Source organism: Pavona decussata, unplaced genomic scaffold, assembly GCF_977016875.1.
Source record: "Pavona decussata unplaced genomic scaffold, jaPavDecu1.1 SCAFFOLD_189, whole genome shotgun sequence".
Lineage (NCBI taxonomy): Eukaryota > Metazoa > Cnidaria > Anthozoa > Scleractinia > Agariciidae > Pavona > Pavona decussata.
Genome location: NW_028145598.1, coordinates 451,237 through 477,730, shown reverse-complemented (window position 1 = coordinate 477,730; position 26,494 = coordinate 451,237). Strand labels below are relative to the sequence as shown.

Here is a 26,494-nt window from a genome sequence, read left to right as displayed (position 1 = left end):
TGAAATTCGTTAAAATAGCCCAAAATCGAGCAATGATTTCACTGCTGTCTGCTCTCAAGTTTGTCAAAATTACCAGAAATTGAGAAAAAGTTCGCTCGTGTTTGCACTCTAATTCGTAAAACTAGTCAAATATCGAGCAGTGAGTTCACCCCTGTCTGCTCTCAAATTCGTGATAATAGAGAAAAATCGAGCAAAGAGGACAGTCATGCCTATTCTCTAATTCATGAAAATAGCCAATAATTAACAATTATTCACCAAAGTGGAAGTGAATAGTACTTGGCTAATCACCTCCGAGCTAGCTAATCAGCGCGCGCGAAAAGCACTTGTGCGGTATATACCAATCGACGAAAGAAGTCACTCCTTTCTGCTCTCAAATTAGGGAAATAGTGAAAAATCGAGAGAAGGCTAAAATTCGTGAAAATAGCCAAAAAACGAATAAGAGTCAACTCCTTTCAGATCTCAAACTTCTGAAAATAGCAGGAAATTTGGCAATGAGTTCAGGTGTTTTTTATCTCAAATTTGCGAAAATAGCAAAAAATCGAGCAGTTTTTCACTCATTTATTTTCTCAACTGAATTGGTGAACTAACGGAGAAACAACAACAACACCAACAACAGGATATTAAATGTGAATTAGGGAGAAACGAAGACTCGGAAAAAAATCCGAGTCCCAGATGGGATTTGAACCCACAACCCTCCGTGAATTGGTGAACATAATCAAAAATGTTAAACATAGCCAAATATCAAGAAAAGAGCGCACTTCTTTCTGCTCTCAAATTCTTGAAAATAGCCAAAAATCGAGCAAAGAGTTCATTCCCATCTGTTCTGAAATTCGTGAAAATAGCCAAAAATCCAGCAAAGAGTTCACTCCAGTCTACTCTCCAGTCTACTCTCAAATTCGTAAAAATAGCCAAAAAAAGGGCAACGAGTTCACTCCTGTCTGGTCTAAAATTTGTGGAAATAGCAAAAAATAGAGGAAAAAGTTCACTCCTGTCTGCTCTCAAATTCGTGAAAATCGCCAAAATCCTTAGCTATTTTCACGAATTAAAGACCGGTTAGGTATGGACGTATTGCTATTGGCTATTTTCAGGAATTTGAGAGCGGAGAGGAATGAACTTATCTGTTCATTTTTGGCTACTTTCATAATTTTGAGATCAGAAAGAATAGACTTATGTCTTTAGTTTTGTCTATTTTCCCGAATTTGAGACAGAAAGAATTGAACTTATAGCTCATTTTTTAGCTATTTTAACAAATTTGGTCAAAAACAGGAGTGAACTTGGTGCCGATTTTTGGTCATTTAAACGAATTTGGGAACAGAGAGGAATCAACTTGATTCTCGATTTTTGCAATTTTAGCACTTTTTGGCTATTTTCATGAATTTGAGACCAGAGAGGACGGAACTTATTGCTCGATTTTGTGCTAATTTCACGAATTTAAGACTAGAAAGGAATGAACTTATTGCTCGATTTTTTTGCTATTTTCTTGCATTTGAGAACTGAAAGGAGTGCACCTATTGCTCAATTTTGGCCTATTACCACGAATTTGAGTCCAGAAATTGTCGCGCAAGCTAGTACCAGTAAAGGTGTATACCGTTACAGAAATCATCCTCATACGATCCTTTAAGCTTTGTAAGGGAATCCAACGGAAAATTTTGTAATTTTGAAGAGATCAACTGGAAGAAAGTTGAGGTTTACGCAACAAAATGACTTTATAGCAAACGAACACGGCTGATTTGAAATTACGTCACTCAACACACCAGCGAACCGAATTCCCCAAGAAACTAACTTACGAAGACTGAAGCAAAGGTTGTTTAAGGTCGATTTACCGGAGAATCCGTGATTGAATACTTGTCTTCCAATGGCTCAATACATCAGAAATATCTTACGTGAATCTCTTTCTATTGTTATCTAGCAGCAGAGTTTACAGAACGCGAATATTTACTACAAGATTAATGGTCTGTCTACATTCTCTTTCTTTGTGTTGAGTGGGTTATGTTAATCCATTTTAATTATGTCAAGTTCTTTGCATTAATTATTCTTTTGCTTCTTTTCCTGTTGGTTAATACGTGATGACGCTACTCGCTTCTGATTGGTTTGCCATCAAGCTATTGTTATTTGCCTATACAAGTGGGACACCACCCGGATGGTTTGGGCGGAATCAGTAAACCTATAACGCACAGTATACAGAATGAACCCTCTTCTTTTGTTATTCATAGACTACAATTCAGTACGTAATACAATTATCTTTCCATCCAATCACCCTTCAACAAAACACAAAACAACACTAGGCAAGGACAACACAATGGAACACAACAGAAGCACAATAAATTGACAAAACATAGTTACTCAACACAACACAACACAACACAACAAACACAAAACAAAGAAAACATACCTACTTAACAAAACAATACACAACACAAGGGAAATACAATAAAATCCAATACAATACAATAGAAATCAAGGCAAGACAACAGAACACAACACAACACAACACAGCACGATACGATAGGGTACGACGCGATGCGAAGCTGATACCTAATTTAATCCGGAAACTGCTTTTCAAAATGTTTTGAATATCAAATGTTTCTTACGAATTTGGAAACAATTTTGTTTCCTCGCAACAAATCTGTTTCCAAAAGAAATATTTCGTTTGCACGATGAACTTATTCCTCGAATTTTAGATCTTTCCGGAAATTTGAGACCATAAAGAAATGAACTTATTGCTCGATTTTTTGCTATTTTCACGAATTTAAGACCGAAAAGAAATGAACTAAAATTTGCTAAAATTTTGGCCATTGTTACGGATCTGAGTCAGGACCAGAGTGAAGTTTTTGCTTGATTTTTGGCTTTTTTCACGAATTTGAGACCAGAAAGCAAGGAACTTATTGCTCTCTTTGAGGTTATTTTGACCAATTTGAGGCTCATAAGGAGTGAATTTATGGCTTCATTTTTGGCCGTTTTCACCATTTTTGTTCATTTCCACTGATTTTAGTTCACAAAGGACTGAACTAATTGCTCGAATTGGCTATTTCCGATAATTTGGAACCAGAAAGGCATGAATGCATTGCCAGATTTTTTGGGATTATGAAGATATGAAGATATGAAATTTTTGCCCGATCTTAAGCTATTTTGACCAATTTGAGGGCTAGCAAAAATTAATTTATTTGCTAATGTTTGCCTATTTTCGCGGATTTTAGTCCAGAAAGGAATAAACTTATCGCTCGAGTTTTAACTATTCTCGCAAATTTGAGACCAGAAAGGAGTGACGTTATTGCTCGAGTTTGGCTATTTTCACGAGCTGAAAACCGGAAAGGAATGAACTTATTGCTAAAATTTTGGCTTTTTTCACGGATTTGAGACCACAACAGAGTGAACGTTTTGCCCGAATACATTAAAAGCCCGTGTGTAAGAACCTACTTTTTTAGAGTTTGGCAAAACAGGTTCTTATATTTTGGGGTACTTACTGGCAATTTAGGCTAAGTAGGTTCTTAATTAGGTTCTTAATTTTTACGGATTAGAAAATACTGTAGTATAATATATGGTTTGTTCTTCATTATAAACTGTTACAGTATTTTATAGAATAAATGCTTATAATCAAGAACAAACCAGTTTCAACAACATTTAACATACATTGTGCATTTTTAGTTTCACTGTGCAATTTTTTGATCTCCAGAGACAACCTTTTTGGTAAAATATTATAAATAAAATAGTTTAACCCCGCATATAAGAACCTGTTGGAATTTTTTTGGCTAAACAGGTTCTTATATTTTGGGGTATTAAAGTAGCAAAATTGCCAGGAGGTTCTTAATTTTCTAGGTTCTTACACGCGGGGTATTTTAACTTAGCTTATTGCTCCTTTTTTTGGCTATTTTAGCGAATTTGGTCCAAAAAGAAGTGAACTTATTGTCCGATGTTTGGCCATTTTCATCAATTGAGAACTGAAAGGAATCAACTTGATTCTCGATTTTTTCAATTTTAGTCCAGAAAGCAATGAACTTATTGCTCGATTTTTGGTTTTTTTTTTGCTATTTTCACGAATTTGAGACCAGAAAGCGATGAACTTATTACCCTCTCCCAGGCTATTTTCACGAATTGGAGGCCAACAAAGAGTGAACTAATTGCTCGATTTTTGCCCTTTTTCACCAGTTTGAGATCTGAAATGAATACACTTATCTCTGCATTTTTGGTATTTTCTGGAATTTCACACCAGAAAGGCATGAACTTATTGCTCGATTTTTGGCTATTTTTACGAATTTGAGACCAGAAAGCAATGAACTTATTACTTTCAATTTTTGGCTATTTTCATAATTTTGAGATCAGAAAGAATAGACTTATGTCTTTAGTTTTGTCTATTTTCCCGAATTTGACACAGAACGAATGGAACTTATAGCTCCATTTTTTAGTATTTGAACGAATTTGGTCAAAAACAGGAGTGAACTTAGTGTCCGACTTTGGCCTATTGCCACGAATTTGAGTCCAGAAATTGTCGCGCAAGCTAGTACCAGTAAAGGTGTATACCGTTACAGAAATCATCCCCATACGATCCTTAAGCTTCCTAAGGGAATCCAACGGAAAATTTGTAATTTTGAAGAGATCAACTGGAAGAAAGTTGAGGTTTACGCAACAAAATGACTTTATAGCAAACGAACACAGCTGATTTGAAATTACGTCAACACATACACCAGCGAACCGAATTCCCCACGAAACTAACTTACGAAGACTGAAGCAAAGGTTGTTTAAGGTCGATTTTCCGGAGAATCCGTGATTGAATACTTGTCTTCCAATAGCTCAATACATCAGAAATATCTTACGTGAATCTCTTTCTATTGTTATCTAGCAGCAGAGTTTACAGAACGCGAATATTTACTACAAGATTAATGGTCTGTCTACATTCTCTTTCTTTGTGTTGAGTGGGTTATGTTAATCCATTTTAATTATGTCAAGCTCTTTGCATTAATTATTCTATTGCTTCTTTTCCTGTTGGTTAATAAGTGATGACGCTACTCGCTTCTGATTGGTTTGCCATCAAGCTATTGTTATTTGCCTATATAAGTGGGACACCACCCGGATGGTTTGGGCGGAATCAGTAAACCTATAACGCACAGTATAAAGAATGAACCCTCTTCTTTTTTTATTCATAAAACCCATTGATTTCCATAATACACTACAATTCAAACGGAATACAATTATCTTTCCATCCAATCATCCCATCCAAACCAAACAAAACACAAAACAACACTAGCAAAGGACAACACAATAGGACACAACACAAGCACAATAAACCGCAAAACATACCTACTCAACACAACAAAACAAAGAATACATACCTACTTGTAAGTAAAACAAAACACTAAACACCAAACCAGAAAACACCAAACCAGAAAAAAATCAATACAATACAACAGAGGACAAGACAAGACAAGACAACACAACACAGCACGATACGGTACGATGCAATGCGAAGTCATCAGTCAATTTGAATTCCGGACACTGCTGTTCAAAATGGTGAGTGTTTTTATTGTAGATATGTTAAAAGGGTTAATTACTACAGATTTACTTAGATGTCGTGCGTGTCAAAGATCATTCATTCCTGTGTTATCCTTTGTGAAAGCAAGAGCAATATCTTTCGTCCGCTCACATCTAATTCTCTCAGCCTTTTTGTCAATTCGTCGTCATGGCCAGTCACTTAGATAAAGATGACTACATCTATGATGTGGACAATTTGACGGAACTCATGGCCTCCATGGGCACCGAACTCCTTGAATGAACCGGCGCCCGTCCTAAGAAAGCAAAATCCAAGAAAACCTCCACCAGATCAGCGGGTAAATCAGAGGCACGAAACTCCAAGAAAGATCCTCCACCCGCCTCCTCCCCAGAAACTCTATTAAAAATCGAGAAACTCAAGAATGACAACCTAAAGCTTGAGCTAGAAATAACGAAGGCCCAACTGGAGATGGCTAAATTAAAAGGTGCGACTCCAGAGTCTCCACAGACACCTAAGGTTGTCGAACAGCCACTTTCCCTGCAGGCCGCACTGACATCTACGCCAGCCACTTCCACCGCTCCGTTCCGAGTGATCCCCACGCTGGAGCAACTGCGGAAAACGATGAAACCCGGATCTACCATACCCAATAACTACGTCTTCTCCTCAAAAGGTACGATACTTCATGATGCCTTAGAGCTCCAGGATTTCGTTAATGGGTTTTTAGAATTCCAAAAGCAACAACCTGATCTAAGTAAACCAGCCTTGATGACACATCTTCAACTTCTAATGGAGCGTGCATCTACTTACACTTGGTCGAGTGTGCGTAGCTTTCATTTAGCGATCGCTACCGCAATAGAACAGAATAAGCTCTCCTGGTCGAACTCTGACGCTATTCGTGAAAAATCTATTCTTCACTCTCCAGGATCTGCGCACCGCTTCGCAGTCACGCCCGTCGGGCACTCTGCGACAGCAGAGTCAAGCGGGTCCGCAAACACCATTTTAGCGATCCTTGAACCGCTCTGACCGCGCACAGAAGGAAAGCTATTGCCGGGACTGGAACTATACTGCGAAATGTAGTTGTTCCGCTACGGCTACAACATATGCCTTAACAAAAAAACGAATACATACCTACTTGTAAGTAAAACAAAACACTACACCAAACCAGAAAAAAATCAATACAATACAACAGAGGACAAGACAAGAAAACACAACACAACACAGCACGATACGGAACGATGCGATGCGAAGTCATACTCAATTTTAATTCCGGACACTGCTATTCAAAATGGTTTGGATATCAAATGTCTCTTAACAATTTTGAAACAATTTTTGTTTCCTCGCAACAAATCTGTTTCCAAAGGAAATATTTCCATTTCACGAATTCGAGATCAGATTTTTAGCTTTTCCCGCGAACTAAATACCATAAAGGAATGAACTTATTGCTCGATTTTTTGCTATTTTCAAGTATTGAAGATCGGAAAGAAATGAACTTATTCCTAAAATTGTGGCCATTTTCAGGGATTTGACTCCACGCCGGAGTGACCTTTTTGCCCGATTTTTGGCTGATTCACGAATTTGAGACCAGAAAGCAAGAACTTATTGCTTTCTCTGAGGCCAACGAGGAGCTAATTTACTGCTTCATTTTGGCAAAAATCAGAAATTTTGGTCATTTTCACGGATTTTAGACCAGAAGGGAATAAATTTATTGCTCGACTTTTAACTATTCTTGCGAATTTGAGACCAGAAAGGGGTGAACTTATTGCTTGATTTTGGCCATTTTCACGTATTGAAGACAGGAAAGGAATGAACTTATTGCTAAAATTTTGGCCATTTTCACAGATTTGGGACCACACCGGAGTAAAGCTTTTTTTCCGATTTTTGGCTCGATTCACGAATTTGAGACCAACAAGGAGTGAATTTATGTCTTCATTTTTGGCAATTCAGGAGACAGGAGACAGGAGTGAACTCATCGTTCGATTCTTGGCTTTTTTCACGAATTTGAGGGCAGACAGGAGAAAACTAATTGGTCGAGTTTGGGAGCAGGAAGGAGTGAACTCATTGCTCAATTTTTGGTTATTTTCACGAATATGAAAGCGGAAAGAACTTCATTTTCTTTGGGCTATTTCTTTGACTCTGGTCCCTTGGGAGTTCCAAAAATCGTTCCAGAGGAGGTTTTCGGACACGCCGATTCGCTTGGCAGCTTTTCTATGAATATTTTTCTGGCGATCAAAAATTGAATTTTCTCCAATGGGGGGTGGTATTGGGGATATGGCCAAATCGACAAAATCAGGAAGTCGCCATTTTTCAGTTGTTTATGTCCCCAGGTAACTTGGCGTGTCGAAAAACCCCATTGGGAGTGATTTTTATGTACGGATAATGGCCCTGACAAAACGTTGGTGCTTTAACACCACTCGGGTCAGGTTCCTTTGGCGGCACCATTGCAGAAAATTCAAATTTTTGGTCCCCGGCAGTTATTGAAACAAAAGCTGAATATTGAATCTCAGTGTGTTCGGAAACCTCCTCTGGTGCCTCGCAAGGGACCAGTGTCCAAGAAATATTCCAAAGGGGGTTAATAGAGATGAGTGTTACCGGTGCGACGCGCCTTACCGTGGCCACCCAACAAACTTTTTTTTACAAGTTAGCCAATCAGGATACGCGAATTTGATTGACGGTCACGCCTCCTTGCAAAGTCCAACAGGCAAGTGACGCAACAACGAATTATTGAAAACATGTCGTTTTGTATTTTATGAACAAGGAGGAAGATATCCTGATTGGCTAACTTGGTCTGGTCTCAAAATCGTGAAAAAATCCAAATATCAAGCAATAAGTTCACTCCTTTCTGGTCTCAAATTACTGGAAGAAAAAGCCATAAATCGAGTGATAAAGTTCACTCTTTTAAGGTCTCAAAGTAATCAAAATGGCCAAAAATCGAATAATAAGGTCACTCCTTTCTTATCTCAAATTCGTGAAAATAGCCATAAACCGAGCAATAAGTTCACTCCTTTCTATTGTCAAATTTGTCAAAAGAGCGAAAAATCGAGCAATAATTTCAGTCTTTTCAGTTCCCATACTCGACAAAATAACCCAAACTCAAGAAATTAGTTCATTCCTTTCTGTTTTCTGATTCGTCAAAATAGCCACAAATTGAGCACTCAAATACTTCACTCAACGAGCAGTAACGTCAATATTTTCTGGTCTCAAATTCAGGAAAACATTGAAAAAAAATTGGGCGATACGTTCATTCCTTCCTTCTCTGAAATTTGTCAAAAAACAAGGTAAAAATCGAGTAATAAGTTCACTCCTTTCTGGTCTCAAATTCGTGAAAATAGAAAAAAACAAAACAAAAAAAGGAAAAAAAAAAACCACCAGCAATAATTTCCCTCCTTTCTCGTTTCCAATTACCGAAAATAGCCACAGATTGAGCAATAAGTTCACTTCTTTCTGGCCTCAAATTCGTTAAAATCATAAAAAAAAAATCAAGGAACAAGTTCATTGCTTTCTCGTCTCAAATTCACGGAATATGTTTACCCTTTCTGATCTCAAATTCATGGAAATAGCGAAAAATCGAGCAATAAGTTCACTACCCTTCAAAAAATCACCCTTTTTCTGGTCTCAAATTCGTGAAAAGAAAAGAAAAATTCACTTCTTTCCAGTTTCTGGTGAAAATAGCAAAAAATGGAGCAATAAGTTCACTCCTTTCTATTCTCAAATTTGTCAAATGGCCAAAAATCGAGAAATAAGTTTACCCTTTCCTGGTTTCTAATACCTCAAAATAGCCAAAAATCAAGCCATAGGTTCACTCTTTTCAGGTCTCGAATTCGTCAAGATGGTTTTGACGAATTCGTTTGCGATCTCAAATTTGTGAAAATAGCCAATAGTTCAGAACGTTCTGGTCCAGCCCTTCAGTCAGTTATTCAGTCAAACAGTCAGTCAGCTGGTCAGTAATTCAGTTAATCAGCTAATCAGTCAGTTATTCAGCCAGTCAACAGTCAGTAAATCGGTCAGTCAGTCAGCAAGCTACCCAGTCAGTCATTAGGCTGGACATTCATTCAGTCTGAAGGCATTCTTTCTGCCTGTTCATCAGTTAGCCCTTCCTCTAAGCAGTCACTCAGCCAGTCAGTCACCTGGGGTTCTTAACGTATTGTTACTGGCATTCATGCAAAACTAAATATTAAATTGAAATGATAACGAATAATGGCGAATAAGAGCAGTGGCTCTAGTTTATTCCACTTTCAGTTTTAACAACCTTTGACTATTACCTAGCCCATACGGAAAAATGCGCTACCTACAAAAAATACTACGTCATTTAGATTAGCGTTTTCAATGAATGAACTTAAAACTGTGTTTAGAAATTTAAAAAACCTAAGTAACGCTAAATAATTTACTTTTGGCACGCTTTCTTCTTCTTCTTCTATTTTTTTTAAGCACGCTTTCTTCTTGGCATTACATTGAAAACTGAATTCTAGCATCACAGGCTCAGAGCTTTTGCTCCATCAGCTGGGCTGGTCACTATACATGTAGCCTTGTTTCCATACCCCTCCTAAAAAAAAGGCAAAACAAAAATTTATCATTAGTTTGCGGTTACTGACTAACGGGTTTAAGGACGGTGCCTACTTTTGTTACTGCGCACGCGTTTTGCGCATCTCGAGATACTCGGGTTTCCTATTGGTGGTACCTACTAATACAGGGATCTGCTTTTCTCCTCAACCTACTTCTCAGTGTTTGGATATCTGATGAAACACGCTTTCTCGTGTTTTATATATTACTTCAAGTGTTAGTGGTACACACACTTTGATTTCATTAACTTAGTTTGTTCTTTACCAGACATTAATAATTTGTGAAGAGAAAACAAAGAAAATCACTACCATGAAGAACTGGAGGTTTGGAAATGTGATTTTAATTATCATATAATTTGGTGCAAGTTTGCTTTGAACTTCTCCAAGAATTATGAATGGTTTGAGAAGCTATATCAAACACACGAAAGAGTGTTTTACCCGATTTCCAAACAACTCGAAGTAAATAAGAAAAAAAACTCGGCTGCACCTCATTTTTTAACTCACTTCTTGGTGTTTGGAAATCAAGATGAAACACTCCTCCTTGCGTTTGATATATAATGGATTACTTCAAAAATTCTTATCACTGATGTTGTATGATCTAAACAGGTTCCATTCAAAACCAGAGCCTGGACATAATGTCCAGTCATTTGGCATGCAATGTATGTTTATTTTGCAAGAAATAATTACAGTTTATTTCCCAAAAGGTACTATTTGTTATTTCATGATAAGTTTCAAATGATTCATATTTTAATTAAATTTTCCAATGCAGAAAGTTTTAATAAGAAACTGCATTTAGGAATAATACAAAAACCTCGATATAATGTTTGCCTACTAAAATTTCCAGGAAATACTGCATTCCTTGATAAACAGATTGCTTTAAATAACAGTTCTGTAGTAACCACAAGACCACTCAACTAAATACATTTAGGATGGTGCCTACTAATACCAAAGTATGTTTGCGCAGGTTATGACTATGCGGGCAAAGTAGATCTTAGCAAGGGCTATTGGAATCAAAAAAGAAAATTGGGGGTAACCACACATCTTTCAGAGATAATTAAGCAACAATTATTCTAAAAAACCGTAAATACAAAGCAATGTATGGCTTTTTTTTTGCCAAAGTGAAGCTTTATTATCTCTAAAAGATGCCTCCAGGTTACCCCCCAAAATAAAATACAAAATATCCCTGTATTAGTAAGCACCACTTATAGAAAACCCAAGTATCTCGAGATGCGAAGAACGTATGCACAGTAGCAAAGGTAAATAGGTAGGCACTGTCCTTAAATTAGACTGTTCATTGATGGTCTGAAATACCACAGGATACCCACCTGAATATGTTTAATTAGAGCATCCACTGATGACTGTTTGACCAGAGTCACAGTACATCCACCAAAACCTCCACCTGTCATACGGGAACCATACACTCCATCCACCTCACAAGCAAGTTTAACCAGTAAATCAAGCTCTTCGCAGCTTACTTCATAGTCATCTCTACAGCAATAAGAGAACAGGAAAATTGGATCAAAAAGAAAGTGTAAACTAGTGCTCTCCATTGCTATAGTAAAACTATTCACCGCCTTCTTTCCTCTCTCCCCATCCAATTTTTTTTTTTACATGTATACTTCCAAGAAGCAATTCGCTAAGTTCTATCATATTAACTTTATAACTTCATAACTTTATTTAAGGGTAAATTAATTTAGCACTGCCTTGCTAATTGGGGACACTATAAATAACTGAAAGACATAACGCAAACTATTAAGCTTAAACGTCTGTAAAAATCCAAACTTGTAGGGAGGCTTTAAACCAGTTGACTATTTACAAAGTGTTGTCATTAGGATTTGAAACTGGGGTTTACCATGATACCTCCTTTTGCCATATACCTACATGTAGATTTGCACTCAACAAAACGAGCACTGTGATTGGTTGATTCTTGGTCACGTGCCCCTGATCAAATACAAATGTACAGTATCCTGATCTGATCGGGATACAATTCCACAGTCGTTGCCCTCTCAGTTTGTTTTGCTATGATTGTTGAAGGGAAAGTCTAAATATATAACAAAGCACTTAATGTACGGTCCCTCGGGAAACTAGTTAGTTTTGTTTTCCCTCGAGTCCTGACGTTTCCCGAGACGATAATAATATTATATTATAGTCAGATTACACCTCTGGTATACTTTCAACAACTTGGCCAGACTGCCTTCACAAAGTCTGCCCCTAGCAATGGGGTAAGCGGATTTGGCAAGATTCTCTGTTGTTGGCTACAAGTTAACTTTTGATCAATTTTCCGCCTTGAGCTTCCTACATGTATTTGTGGACACATTATATCATAGACAGCATACAATTTCCAAGATAGCATTAGCGTAAAGCTTTGTAAGCTTTTAGGGCAGTATAATTCAGGTCCTCCCTGTTGGCACCCTGTTTTCTGGCATTTCTTGTTTACTGATTGTTATGCAAATAAAGTTGTTATAAATAAAGATATCTTCCATTACCGAAGAGAGTTGTGGCTTTCCACCATCAGCTTTCCAAATTTGTCATAATCTTCTTTCTCAAGTGCTACAGCTGCTTCAGTGGTCCTTTGGATTTCCCCGACAACGTGTCGTGCTCGGCGGAACACAACATCTTCAAGCTTTCCCTTGTTAGCTGTGAAGTTTAGCATCACTGTTAGTCAACATAGGCAAATAGCATTGTAATTCAGCATCATTTAAGCTATCATAATTCAATGACATCCACCTGCTACAATTAGGTCAGTTCATGTACATTCTTACAAGACCTCATCCTTACCACCAAGACTTTGTAACAATTTCCTTTAAAACAACCAATTTCACACCAACAGTACTAGAAACTCTCAATGCCTTACTTCTACACATACCTAACTGTTGTACAAATATTAAGAGATTTTCAGTATTTTTCCAAGGACCCAAATTTTAACAGCGAAATCATCAACACTAATTCAATTTGCTTTTTAAGAAAGCCATTCAGAATTCAATAATTATTAACTTCATTAACAATTCTTATCTTAATTTATGATAATTAAGATCACATTTCCAAACCTCCTTCATGGTCATGATTCCCTTTGTTTTTTCCTCATGAGTTATTCATGAGTTTGAGAACTCACATTCACACATTTGCAGTACACGAGGGGAACAAATTTCAAGACTTTGAAAACCAATAGTTACTAACTTAATCATAATGTGAGTGTGGCTGCAAACATGTACCCTACCTTCCAATTCTGACATGGTTACTTCTCTAAGACTGGGCTTCCCTAGCGCTGCTGCAGCTGTTTCACATTGCTTCCTCCTTGTTGGGTACTCACTTCCCGTCAACTCATGCCGCACATTTGAGTTGGTTACCAAAACAACCAACTCTGGGTTTGTCATAGCAACAAGTTTGGCTTCCATTGATCTAATGGAAAATGTCAGCAAAAATTTACAAAAATTAAGCCATAAGCTGGTACACTGTACTTTCACAAAAAGTCGCTTAACACTTTTGTTTTCAAAGAGTTATTCACACTTAAACAATTAACACCCTCACTGTAACTAAGGATTTTAAACAACAACCTATATATAGCATGAAGACATATATACCTGTTCGAAACTTTAAAGGGCAAATATCTGTACTTATTTTTCAACACACTTTAACACTGCCCAAATATGGTCATCGTGCATATCCTGCGATAACTATATGTAATTCTGTGTGTTGAAGAAAAATGGCAAGATAAAGATTGTCTGGAGCTTTTCTACAAAAAAAAAATGGGTTTTGTTAACAATATGTTGGATAATAAAACAATACATGTAAATCCTGCTCAATCTTGCAGGATACATTGTATCCTCTGATTTTAGCCAACTTGGCCATTGACAGCTAAGTATCAGGTAAATAATTATTATTCTGCGCGATTTCACAGGCTAATTGTTAAATATTTGTACAGTTACATAGCTTTGGGATACATGTACAGTGTATGTGCTGGCTATGGTATCTACAGTAAGGTAGGATACATTGCGTCTTGAAAGTGATGCACTTTAAACAATTAAAAGAAAAGTAAAAATATTTGGATTATAAAAGCTGATAATTTCATTAAATAAAATGAGCCCCAAGCTGAAACCAAGCATACACTACATGCATAGTACATAAATTGTCACATCCTATGAAAGCCAAAATGACTGAAAGCTAATTCATAATTCAGATTTTCAGATTCAATGTTTCTGTTGCCCTTACTTTAACAAAAGATTTTCACACCAGATATTATTTTAGTTTCAGTTCAAATGAGGTTAGTCACCTTAAAAAAATGAAGGACAAAAAATTGCAATATCATGTCTTCAACACACTGTACTTCAACGTTCAGTTTAAAGAAAGTTAAGCAATGAAAATTGTGAAAATCAATGTTAAATGTCCATAAATTGCTGTTGTGATGTTTAACAAGCTGCTGTTAAAAAAGTTGTAAGAATGAACTTAACACTGATCATAAGAAGAGGTTTAAGTGTACCTGCAGTCAAGCAGTAATGCATTGCCTTTCTTGCCCATGACCGAAATGAACTGGTCCATGATTCCACATGGCATATTAGCAAAGTCATGTTCAGCCTTCTGGCACACCAGAGCTTTGGCTTTCAAGTCTTTTTCATCTTTCCCAGTCAGCTGCTCTAGGAATGTGTATGTGGCAACTTCAAGTGACGCAGAACTTGACAAGCCACCACCAAGCGGAACTGAAGTGACAATCATGGCATCAAAGGCGGGGATTTGTCTTGGGAAATTGGCAATAACACCCTTGACGTAGTTAGCCCAAGATGGTTTGCCAGGTGTCAATGGACTATCAGGTGTTGGAACAGGGAATGTGATCATGTGCGGTTCATCTGCTCCTTTAGCACAAGTTCCTAACCGGCAGACATCACCATCTGACTTTCTTCCTACAAAAACTGTCACCAACTCTAATGCCTGTAGCAAAAAACAAAATAGTATGATCAGTTGTTATGTCTCGGTCAATTCCAAATGCGATCATCCCCACCCCCACTTGTTGCACAAAAAGAACTGGGTAAATCTTAGTAATGTAAGGTCAGATCGAGTCAGAACGAATTGAGAACAGAACTGTCAATCATGAATAGAGGAAAGTGAAATGTAAATTGGATATTGGAGATTGTCTGATTGTTGGAATGTTTGTCAAGAATGAAAATTCAAAAAAAGGGAAAGATACAAGATAGGGCCCTCTTCAGTTTGTGAACCAATGAGTGTGGAATCTGCAAGGGATTCTGTGACAGGAGGTAAAAACCACGAATGATAAGACCCAACAGCTTTCTGGGATACATTAAAGGGACAGTATCACACTATTTTTAGTAACATATTGAAAATCGGAAAGACGTTATTCGCTTGATAGCAGCCAAGATATAATGACAAAATTCCATTAAAAGACTATCGGAGTGCGAAGAAACTATCCACAGATATTTTTGCCAGCAAATGACCCAGATGGAGAGGGGTTCAAATTTGAAAAGACAACCGAGGGAGCTTATTGTACACATGATGGAAGGTGTGTATATGTACGACAGCCACCCCTCTGACACAAATTACTGGCTGTGGTAATTAAAGAGTGGTGGCCCCTGTATGCAGCTTTCAAATAATTCTTACATGGGTACTTAATTGAATTTGCATCAGGAATTGAAAGATTGGAATAAGGAATATTTGGAATTTTCCATCACCATCTCACGCGTAGAAACGGTTGGCCAGTTGATTAAATTGAAAAAGGAAAGAACTTTTCACAAACTTTTGTCGAATTTAATTCCTTGTAAGTAGACGTTTCAGTGATGATAGCATGGTATAAAGCTTATGACAGTGTGTCTTAATCAAATGAGTCTTACGATTTCTCGTTGTTAACACAAAATTTATCTTCCTTACCATCGGAAAAACGAAGCCATCGTTGTAGTCTGTGTGTTCGCCGATAAGATTCACTCTTCCCGGTGCACAAACCGCGAATGTGGGGCTAGCCTTGAACTGTTCTTGGAAAGAATTCTTAGCTTCTTGAAGCACAGCTTCTACACCCTTAGACGCCATTTTTGTCCCAGTCCTTTGTCACCTGATTGAAGGCTTGCCACGTGAGCCAACCCGTGACGAGCCCGCGTGACGGCATGTAAATAGCGTGACAAGGGTATTTGGCTTTAGTGCAGGACGGCTGATGTGGTGGGACGGCAAATTGTGCTTGTGTTACCAACGTGACGGCTAAGTATTCATGACTCTAGATTGTAACATTCCTAGCACTCGTGGTTTTCACCTTGCCGTCCCCTTCCCTCAGCCGTCCAGTTGCGTAAGCTCACTAGCATCTGTTAAGGTGGGGCTCTACCTGAATTTGAGTGAAATTTGACGAGGTTTTAAGAATGGATAGAAAAAAGAAAATGATTTTTGGAACACTAACAGACAGTCGATAACCCCGCAAGAGCACCCCAGGTTGCTAGTGGACTAACTTGGTATCCGTCTATTAGTTATTAACTACAAATTCTAATTTTAAAACTTCACTAAATCTTCAACATTTCTTATTTCTTTTAATTTTACCAATCCTTCAAGAAAAATTATTTCCTTCCAAATATACCTAAAAATCACCCAAAAATTCATAAAACACCCCAAATCATTGATTTGTGTTATGGATGGAGGGTTTTTGTATTGCTTGAAATGCAAACAAGATATTTCCATTTGACCGATTTTAAGCGGCGTGAAAACGGCTTTCAGGTGAACCCCCACCTTAAGGACATGAGTCACATATGAGACGACAATTAAAACCAGTTGACTGGCATTTACTTACTCTCATAATTTTTTGGATCCACAGGATGCAACCACAGAGTACAATAACGAACAGAACCACGGGAAAGTACTGCCCAGTAGATTTCATTTGAATGGTCATAATTTAGGTTTTCATTCACAGACACAAACGGTGAGAACCAGCGTGAACAGTAAACAATACCCCAGGAAAATACTCCTCAGCAGCGTTGTAGCCCGGGGAGGGGGGGGGGGGGGGGTACTCCTCGGAATTCTTGGTGGGGGTGTGCCGCCCGGGTCTTCAAGTCCCGACCCTATTTCAGACCTAAACATGCCATTTTCCACACCCGTTTTCAGACCTGACCTCTAAAATTCATACCCGTTTTCAGACCTGATAATTATGCATCAGTGCCGAACGGAAGTTGACGCAAGGAGTAACAGTAAGCTGGAATGACATAGTTTATTTATTTCTTTTTCTCGCTATCAGTTAGTCGTTCCAGTTACGTACTGAGAAGAAAAATATGTTTGTAAGCTTTCGTAAATATTCCCGGCCCCAAAAACCCGACCCGATTTCAGACCGTAATTGTCAAAATCTATACCCGTTTTCAGACCAAAACGGCTCAAAAACCATACCCTTTGGGGCGGCACATACATATATACCTTATATAGGGGAGTACCCCCCCCCCCCCCCGGGCGTTGTAGGATTTCCTCTAAGGACTCAAAAAAGGAATTGTTACACAGTTGTAAGGAAAACTTTGAAATGACTACATCATAGATATTTTTAGTGAGCGCATACCAATGGAATCAAGTTCTTGTCAAATACCTTCACAAAGTACAAGCCATGGGGTTGGCGAGTTCGAGATCAGAAAGGTCTCGAGTGTAGCTAGGACACTCGCTTTACTCAACAGAGAGGCACCAGGAATCTTTGTAGCTCTTCTATATTCTTTATGGACTGATTTTTCACTACATAAACTCTACAACAATTCTTCTCAATACTACTTCTACTCTACAAGTATCACTCAAATCACGCCTTACTTTATAGTGTGCTGTAAACATGTTTACGACTGTAATTCAACCAAGGCCAGGTGGTTCCAACCAGAGATAAGAATTGGTTTTGCCAAAAAACACTTACAGGAAAGAAAAACACAACTGTTCTAAGAAAATAGATAGAAAGGGAAACCAATCAGGCTGATAAAATCTTTAAGTGTTTTGGCTTGATTTCAACCTTCGAGGAGGCACAAGCCAATGTTGAAGTAGGCAAACCTATCCACAGCAGAGCTGTTAACTCTAATCTTTGAACAACAGCTGGAAAATGTCAAATAATCTGGAAAATATCCATTAAAACTATCCAAAGGAAATAACAACTGTATTCTAAAATTGAAGTCGAAAACACACCCTTACATTAGCTTCACAACAATAGAAAAGTATCAAATATTGGAATATAATACGAAGCAAAAAACTCAATAACAAAAGGAGTTAAAATGCAAACCCCCGAATAACTAATCAAACGTGACAGTTAGGGAAAACGTACTCATAGTCACTGCACTCAAGTCTTGAGTTTGTTTTTACTTTGATTTTTCTTTCTAATAAAAAAAAATCAAAGTAAAAACAAACTGTTATGATTATTATGATTATGATTATGCTTACTATTATTGTTGTTGTTGTTTAGGGAAACACGCTTGATTATATGTTTTATGCAATCAATAACACTTAAACGTTTAAAATCTTTTTAAACGTGCCGTTAGGGGTAATTTTTAAAAGAACGATTAGATTTCTTGGATTTTTACATGTAGGTTTCAATTAATATTATTTCTAGAATATTGTAGTTTTTAACTTTGTATTTTCTTATAGTTTTAGATAGAGGGCCACATGTTTATTAGTGTTTCTACACTATTTAGTGTTAACCTCTTAAATTAAAGAACTTACTTACTTACTTACTTACTTACTTACCTACCTACCTACCTACCTACCTACCTACCTACCTACCTACCTACCTACCTACCTACCTACCTACCTACTTACTTACTTACTCACTTACTTACTTACTTACTTACTTACTTACTCAATCACTAAAACTCGTACCAATTTATAGATGCGCTCAATCTAAGAATAAACCAACAGAGAAAAAGAAAGTACTACACAAAATGGATAAATATAGCAAAACTAATAAAAGTATCTAAGTGTAAATAGATGTTCAACAGGAACAACCTGTAAGTGAGACAACCAAAACCTAAGGCACAGGCCACACGTGTCCGTTTTCGTTTGAAAACGCAAGTCCGTTTGTTCATTTTGCCTTCCGTCCACACTGACGTATCCGATGAAAATGGTCATCGAAAACGGAACTCTTGGAAACCGATGGCCGTTGACTTCGACCTCGTGACGTCATCGTTTTCGAGAAAACGAAAGCGGCATGTTCGTACATCTCCACTCTGGAGTTGCATTTCCGGGTGACCGTTTTCACCGCAAAGATAAAGTTGCGTATTCAAACGGAAACAGATATATATGGACGGCGCCTAAATTAAAAGAAGGAGCGACTCCAAATGGTGGAGGCATGGAAACAACGTCGTTTTGCAACGTCCCGCAGGTTCGAGCGCGCTTTAAATGGTGTCCAACGACGAAAAGCGAAACAAACTGAGTGGGGGAACATAGCGGGCGGTGGAGAATTTGTTTCGAAATTGTTTTGTCCATTTGTCAAAATAGTCCAACAGACGTGACGTTGGGAGCTTAAATTCTGCCTCCACCATTTCAAAAACTAATTCTAGGTAGCCATAATTTCCATCATCAAGGAAGTCGGAACGGAGGGGACGGTATAAACGGTGAGAAAAACATAGTCTCGGTTGATAAGGGGGTGACAATAGAGCGAGAAAACATGTTGATGAAAGTTCTTTGTCCATTTAAAGTTGAAATTACCGTTCAAGAGTCTCTACAGGGACTCCTCATAGCACAGTTCTTATCTCGTGTAATGAAATGCTATCATTGTTAAATTTATCACCCCCATCATTTATCAGCATTATTCTAATCGATGTTTCACTGCAAGGTGCAAATCACTGAAGAGTTAATTTGTAATGGCTGCATTCGTGCAGAGGCTTCTTTAATCCGGACCTAGTTACAACCTGCACGATAAATTCCACAGAGGAACAGGCTTTAGAGACGGTTATCTGACAAACTCGGTATGCCTCCACAAATGCTTGGCCCAGAAAGACGTTGGAGTCCTGCGTCACTCTGAAGATGTTGCAATGCGCAGGATCGTCAACGTGCCCATCACTGATTGGACAGTCCCACATGAGAGTGAGGCTCACTAAGAGGTGTCCTGGGTCAGTTGATTTCTTCTCCAAGTCGCGGCATCTAAAGTTTTGCGCAGATGGTAGTGGCCGTTTGAGAGCTTGTGGATCAAAGATCTAATATAAAAAAAAAAAACAGTGCACTATGAAATTTCCAAACCAGTTTACGTAAACTGCCTCTATCATGTCAAATCTGATGAAGGAAACTGACGAAAGCTGACCAAACATCTTTTCAGCTTTCCCGTCAATCACATTACGATCATCACGTGATTAAACGAGAAAACCATATGTTTTGCTTGACTTCCGCTCAGATTTCTAAGTATTGGTTGCCGGGGACTTCTTGACACCGAAAAATAATTCAGTGATTACTACTTCTACGATAATAGGTTAATACCGTAATACTTGTTAAATTAACGAGAGCTTTATTCAGCTCAGTTTTAGTTTTATTGAAAACTTGGACAGAAGACTAATCATATCAATTGGCAGCGCTTGCAGCGTAAAACCCAGGTCAATTTGAGGCGCCATTTTAAATTGTTTGTGTAAAAATACCAGCAAAGATTTCACAGAAATTTATTGGCAATTTGATCGCGATGAGAATAAAATGCCGGCGGTGTGAGTACAGAGCACGTCAAAAGTTCCCTTAAGGAATCCCTCAATAGGCCATTTCCGAGTTGCTGTGAACCTCACTATGAAAGCGAAACTCCCGCCTTTTGATTCCGACGCCGAACTTAATTTACTTGAAGCAAAACATTCTCTCTACAGCATGACAGCATCCGAAATATGCATTAGGTTCCGGTCATGAAAAGTTCGACGTCTGAACCAAAGCCGTTCCGGCCAAAGGCGAAATTCCCGGCTGAGCCAGGCGGGAAGAAACAGCCGTTCTCAACTGATTCAGACACCAAACGTTTCATGTACTTAACTCAAGGTATTAGGTTCGGCTTAATTTTCGTAAGAATGTTGACAACTGCCCATCGCGTGTCCTCTAACTCAACTCAAACATGGCGGCAACAACAGTTTGAGGTGGGGGGGGGGGGGGGGAGAGAGAGAAAACAGTCAGGGAACCAGAATCCCGTGGGGTCCCTAGTCAGTAACATTGCAACAGAAATAACACCTAATCAACGTGACACATCCCCTCTAAATTACCGTACAAGCAAGACGGAAGATAGACTTAGCGAGGGAAAAGTATATAATAACATTCTAAGATCCGGTCTGACAGCAACATGCAATAAAAAAAAATCCTCAAAGTATGGTTTAGTAGCTTTCATTTGAATGGTAACACCTCAGGATATTGTAAAACGCTGGTACAAGTTCTCAAATGAAACCGGAACGCCAGCATCTAAGATCAGTATTTTAATTCACCCGCACACACAGAACATTACATGACATCAACTCGACCGTTAACTAGCACCTCGCTTATGAATATATTACAATCATAACAGCTTTATCCTGATTGGACAAATGGTGTGGACAAATGGTGCATAATCATGCTTGAACACTTCATCCCTCCATTTCTTAAACGAAACCTAATCAACGCTACGTATCAGGGCTAAACAAAAAAAAAACGAAAGCCTTATAATTAGATTCGTTACAAGCAAACAAAACAAAACAAAATCTAGCTTAGCAGTCACGATGTAAGCGGAATAAACACTTAATGGCATAACATTGTCCTTGAACCGCAAACCAATTCCTTAACGATAAAACAAAGTCATTGAACCGCGAAGGTCTTTGGACTTGGCGAGTAGACCTACGAACAACATTCGGGCGGACTTCCGGTTCTGGCAGTTTACGTCCATTTTGTCCTTCATCTCGTCTGTTGTCTCTTTCTGCTGGCTCTGGATCCTGCCTGTCTCCCTCACGATCCGCTGTTTCTGCAGGCCCTGGCTCTTGTCCATCTCCTTCACGATCAGCTAAACAACCGCCATCACTGGTTACGGCCTCCGGTACATTGTATTTCTTGACAAACGCTGTGTTGCGCTTGAACTCCACTCCCACGTCATTCCTGACAGTTACCCCACTTCCGGTCTTCTGAACGACCTTAAATAGGCTTGGATGAAAATTGCTTGACAACTTGTTCGATTTTTCTGCTTTTAGAAGCACTGCATCGCCGACTCTGGGTCACTCTGATTGACTTACGGACAGCGCCTCTCTTGTCGTCCTCATATCTCTTCCCTTTCAACTTGTTCGACCAGTCTTTGTCGCGTGTTTTTTCCCGTGAAACGTCCACCGTCTCTCCTCTCAGTTCCGGTAGTTTGGACCGCATCTCTCTTCCAAACATCAAAGAGAAGGGTGTGGCCCCGGTTGTGACCTGCGGGGTAGACCTGTACGCTGTCAACCATGTAACCAATTCAGTCCGCAGGTTCTTCTTCTCCAAATGTGCGATCCGCAGACACTTAAGCAAAGAACGATTCTGACGCTCGACCGCGCCATTGGCCTGCGGCCATAATGGAGTAGTCCTTTGATGTTCAACACCATGACTACGTAGAAACGTCTCGAACTCCTCGGACACAAATTGTGGACCATTATCTGTCCTCAGAGAAAACGCAACACCAAACCTCGCAAACATCGGGAGAACGCTTTAATAATCTTTGCGCTCGTGGTAGACTTCAAGATAGCCACTTCCAGAAATCTGCTGAAATTATCAACCACCACCAAACTACATTCTCCCGAGGGCAGGGGACCTAGCAGGTCTGCACTGCAATCTTGCCACGGGGCGGTAAGAGGCAACACACGAGACATCGGCTCAGGTGGGTCGTAACCCGAAGTAACCTGACAGCCATGGCACACCTTGCACACCTTTTCTGCGTCCTTGTCCATTCCCGGCCACCAAACTTTATTGCGAAGTCGATATTTTGTCTTAACCATCCCCTGATGGCCTTCGTGCGCCAATCTCACGACCTTCTCCCGTAGGACCCTGGGAACTATAATCCTAGTACCACGAAGCAAAATTTCACCATAAATACACAATTCGTCCTTGATAGGAACGTACGAGGAGAGTGTACAACGTTCCCAGTTACCAGAACGTACACAGTTCTTCACTTGACATAGTTCCTCATCATTGTAAGACGCCTCCTCAATTTCTCTCGGTAAGACAAAGCAACAGGCACGCTGTTCTCTACGATGGTTTTGACGAAGTCATACTTTTCGCCACCGTCACATGACTCCACAGAGTTTAACCTGGATAAGGCATCAGCAATGTTCGTCTTCCCTGGTCGGTACACCACTGTAAAGTTGAATCCTTGTAAGCACAACGCTCATCTCTCAGTTCGCGCGCACGGCTTTGACGTGCGCGAATATATGCGCTCTAAAGGTTTGTGATCTGTTTCCAGTTCAAAAGTTTCACCAGTAACGTACATGCTGAATCGTTCGCACGTCCAGACTAATGCGAGTACTTCCTTTGCAGTCTGACTGTAACGACATTCCACATCAGACAAGTTTCTGGACGCATAGGAAATGACTCTCCACACGCCTCCCTGCTGTTGCGTCAGAACTGCCCCTAACCCCACTGGGGACGCATCAGCAACAATTCTTGTCCTGCAGCCCACCTGATAATAAGCCAGTGTCTCGGCTTGTGTAATCAGCTTCTTCAACTCTTGAAATGATCTCTGCTGTTCCGCACCCCACTTGAACGTAACGCCCTTCCTGGTCAACTCCTGAATGGGCTTGGCTATGGATGCTAGGTCTAGCATGAACTTCGCTGAATACTGGACCAAACCCATGAAAGATCGAACTTCACTTGCGTCCTTGGGAGATCTTGCGTCTCTAATAGCAGCCACTTTCTCTTCACTTGGATTAACTCCGTTACTTGTCAGTTCATGGCCGAAGAACGTGAGCTTTGTCATCGTAAACTGGCACTTGTCTCCATTCACAGTCAGTTACGACCTAGCAGCGTTTGCCCGTTGCCCTTGACAACCATTACTGCTGCCCGAGAGCATAACATCTGCAGTGAAAGTGCCCAGAGTTGGTAATGGTTCTGTGCCACCATAAGCGAAAAGTGTCTTAGCTGACTTGCGAGACTCGCACCTGATTCCTCTCTGCTTCAACAAGTCCCAGGTTTGCTGACTCACCACATTGCAAGTAGCCCCTGAATCGATAAGGACATCCGCTAAATCCACTCCTCCGATGATCAGAGTTACCAAACCACTATCTTGTTTCACTTGGTCGATGCACTGTTCTACCAAGAATGCATATACTCAGGACTCTGCTGAACTGGTCCGGTAAATTGTTCACCATCATCTCCGCCAACCACTTGGTTTGTTTCTCTTGTTCTACCAGGTCTAAATCTTCCTCCACCAACAGTACTTCTACCTCCACAGGTTTGACCTCCGCCCCCACTAGCCACACCTCTGCCCCGACCGGTAACACCTCGGCCTCCACTTGTAGAACCTTTAAACTCACCCCTAGTACGACCTTGAAGCTGTGGACATCTAACCATGAAATGCCCAATACCACCACACCCTCGACAAGCTTGATCGCGCGCGGGACACTTCTTGTCTCCACGAAAATGACCATCTTGACCACAACCAAAACATATCTTGACTCTAGCAGAATGTTTATTCATATTCGACTTTCCACCGACTGCATTCACTTGATTGGCGCTCGCGTTTGTTCCCGTCACCTTCATCTGGCGATCGACCGCCTCGTGTGACCTCGCAATCCTTAACAAATCGTCTAAACTCACCGCTCTCTCCTTTTCCAAAAACTTGCGACGGATAACACTCGGATGACGCTTGTCGATGACTTGATCGCGAATATAGTCGTCCTCGTTATCCCCGAAATCACAGCTAGCCGCGCGTTGGCGAAGTCTGCAAACAAACTGATCAACCGTTTCGCCCATTTCCTGTGCAATCTGTCTAAACAAATGTCTCTCAAAAGGAACGTTTGCCTTCGGGATAAAATAATCATCCAGTACTTTCATCGTGGCCTCGAAAGTAGTAATCTCGTCCTCGCTGACCAGTGTAAAATATATTTCTTGGACGTCAACACCCGCCGCATGCAACAATAGAGCTCGTCTTTGTGCGTCGTCCGTAACTCCCTTTCCGGTAAGATATAACTTGAATGAACGCTTCCACTTCCTCCGCCGTTGACTCAAACCGTGCGGATCACCTTTCGTATCGAACGCCGCCAACGAACCGACATCTAACGAAACCATCACCGAACCACTCGACTCCGTTCTGCTACTTGATTCCGATTCACCATCGGCATCTTTAACTGCTTAACCGTTAAATTAATGACCCGTCGATTCTCGAATTAATCCTTGAATTAAAAATCCTCGTCGCCAATATAGAACGCTGGTACAAGTTCTCAAATGAAAACGGACCGCCAGCATCTAAGATCAGTATTTTAATTCACCCGCACACACAGAACATTACATGACAACAACTCGACCGTTAACTCGCACCTCGCTTATGAATATATTACAATCATAACAGTTTTATCCTGATTGGACAAATGGTGCATAATCATGCTTGAACACTACAGATATCAAGATCAGAAACATTTCGTACAGCTGGAACAACGCAACGGTGAAACAGGAAAGTACAGCAAAGCAGATTTCATTTGTCATTCAACATTTCATTTCAACGGTCACATTTTACTGAGGATTCTATCAAATAGAGTCACAGACTCAGAATACAGAATACCAATAACTAATTCAGGATTTTGCAATGGAAAGTAAAAGTGTAAAAAATTGTATAAACGTCACCATACTTTAAACAGGAAATGTCGGTATAAACGGGGCCTGGCCCGGCCATTATACCTTCAGCTGTCAATCAACTACCAGAACGTAAACAACTGACAAACATGAAATGTGTTTTTCTACAACCCTTACTGACAAAATTGGCTTTTTTTTTAAATAAACTATGTTAACGGAGTTGGAAACCAATGCCTTATATTACTGTGGCGATATTGTGAAATTTTCTGAAAGTTTTTCGGAGGTCGCTTGAGTCAAAATCCTGCAACCACTGAACGGTGTTTAACTGTGCATTTCACACACAGAAAGGTATGAAAATAAAATAGGAGCTTACCCTTTTATAGATGACCTTTTTGCTTAAAAAGCCTATGGTTTATGAGACTGAGAAATCTCTAAAATTGGAACAGAGAATGAGGGAACAAGGAACGCGGAATCTCTAAAAGGAAGAATTTCTAAAAGCGGGAACACGCTAAAAGCAGGAGTCTCTTAAGGCCGGGGTCTCTCTTACTAATAGTTTTCTAAATCATTATGCATTTACTAACAACAAACTTGATAATGGGCTATTCATAAGTGGAGTTTGGCTGAAAGTCTTTCCAGGGATTCTCCGATCCCTTTTTAGAGATTCCGGATTTTCGGGATTCCCCGTTCCCTCTTTTAGAGTTAGCCTATTTTAGTTGCAGGAGGTAGAAAAGTTCGTTTGCACTTATGACACCAGATTACCAAACACTGATCTTGTAAAACAAGCCTTCAAACTCAC

The 26,494-nt window shown here is 39.6% G+C and overlaps 1 protein-coding gene and 2 pseudogenes across 2 annotated transcripts in view; 1 reads left to right on the top strand and 2 right to left on the bottom strand.

Annotated features, from left to right (window-relative positions):
• Positions 1 to 5,674: 5,674 nt before the first annotated feature.
• LOC146462401 (uncharacterized) lies at positions 5,675 to 6,623 on the top strand (annotated as a pseudogene).
• Positions 6,624 to 9,677: 3,054 nt separating this feature from the next.
• Positions 9,678 to 16,097, bottom strand: LOC146462400 (galactokinase-like). The gene is made up of 6 exons (XM_085085692.1): positions 15,916 to 16,097; positions 14,519 to 14,964; positions 13,259 to 13,440; positions 12,528 to 12,678; positions 11,367 to 11,529; positions 9,678 to 10,025 (listed from the first exon to the last, which is right to left on the bottom strand). The coding sequence occupies exons 1-6, from the start codon at positions 16,069 to 16,071 to the stop codon at positions 9,954 to 9,956; spliced, it is 1,170 nt and encodes a 389-aa protein (XP_084941818.1). The 5' UTR covers positions 16,072 to 16,097; the 3' UTR covers positions 9,678 to 9,953.
• Positions 16,098 to 18,843: 2,746 nt separating this feature from the next.
• Positions 18,844 to 26,494, bottom strand: part of LOC146462399 (cytosolic endo-beta-N-acetylglucosaminidase-like) — a 37,246-nt pseudogene continuing 29,595 nt past the window's right edge. The window contains exon 14 of the transcript XR_014857155.1: positions 18,844 to 20,165. The product of XR_014857155.1 is annotated as a cytosolic endo-beta-N-acetylglucosaminidase-like (transcript). The remainder of the gene's footprint in view (positions 20,166 to 26,494) is intronic.

What these genes read in the sequence shown, in the direction of transcription:
- LOC146462400 (XM_085085692.1), bottom strand. Translation starts at nt 16,071, where the DNA reads ATGGCGTCTAAGGGTGTAGAAGCTGTGCTTCAAGAAGCTAAGAATTCT. An exon ending in GCATTACTGCTTGACTGCAG is followed by an intron (nt 13,441 to 14,518) that starts GTACACTTAAAC and finishes ATTTTCCATTAG; the next exon opens with ATCAATGGAAGCCAAACTTG. An exon ending in CTCTAATTAAACATATTCAG is followed by an intron (nt 10,026 to 11,366) that starts GTGGGTATCCTG and finishes CCTTTTTTTTAG; the next exon opens with GAGGGGTATGGAAACAAGGC.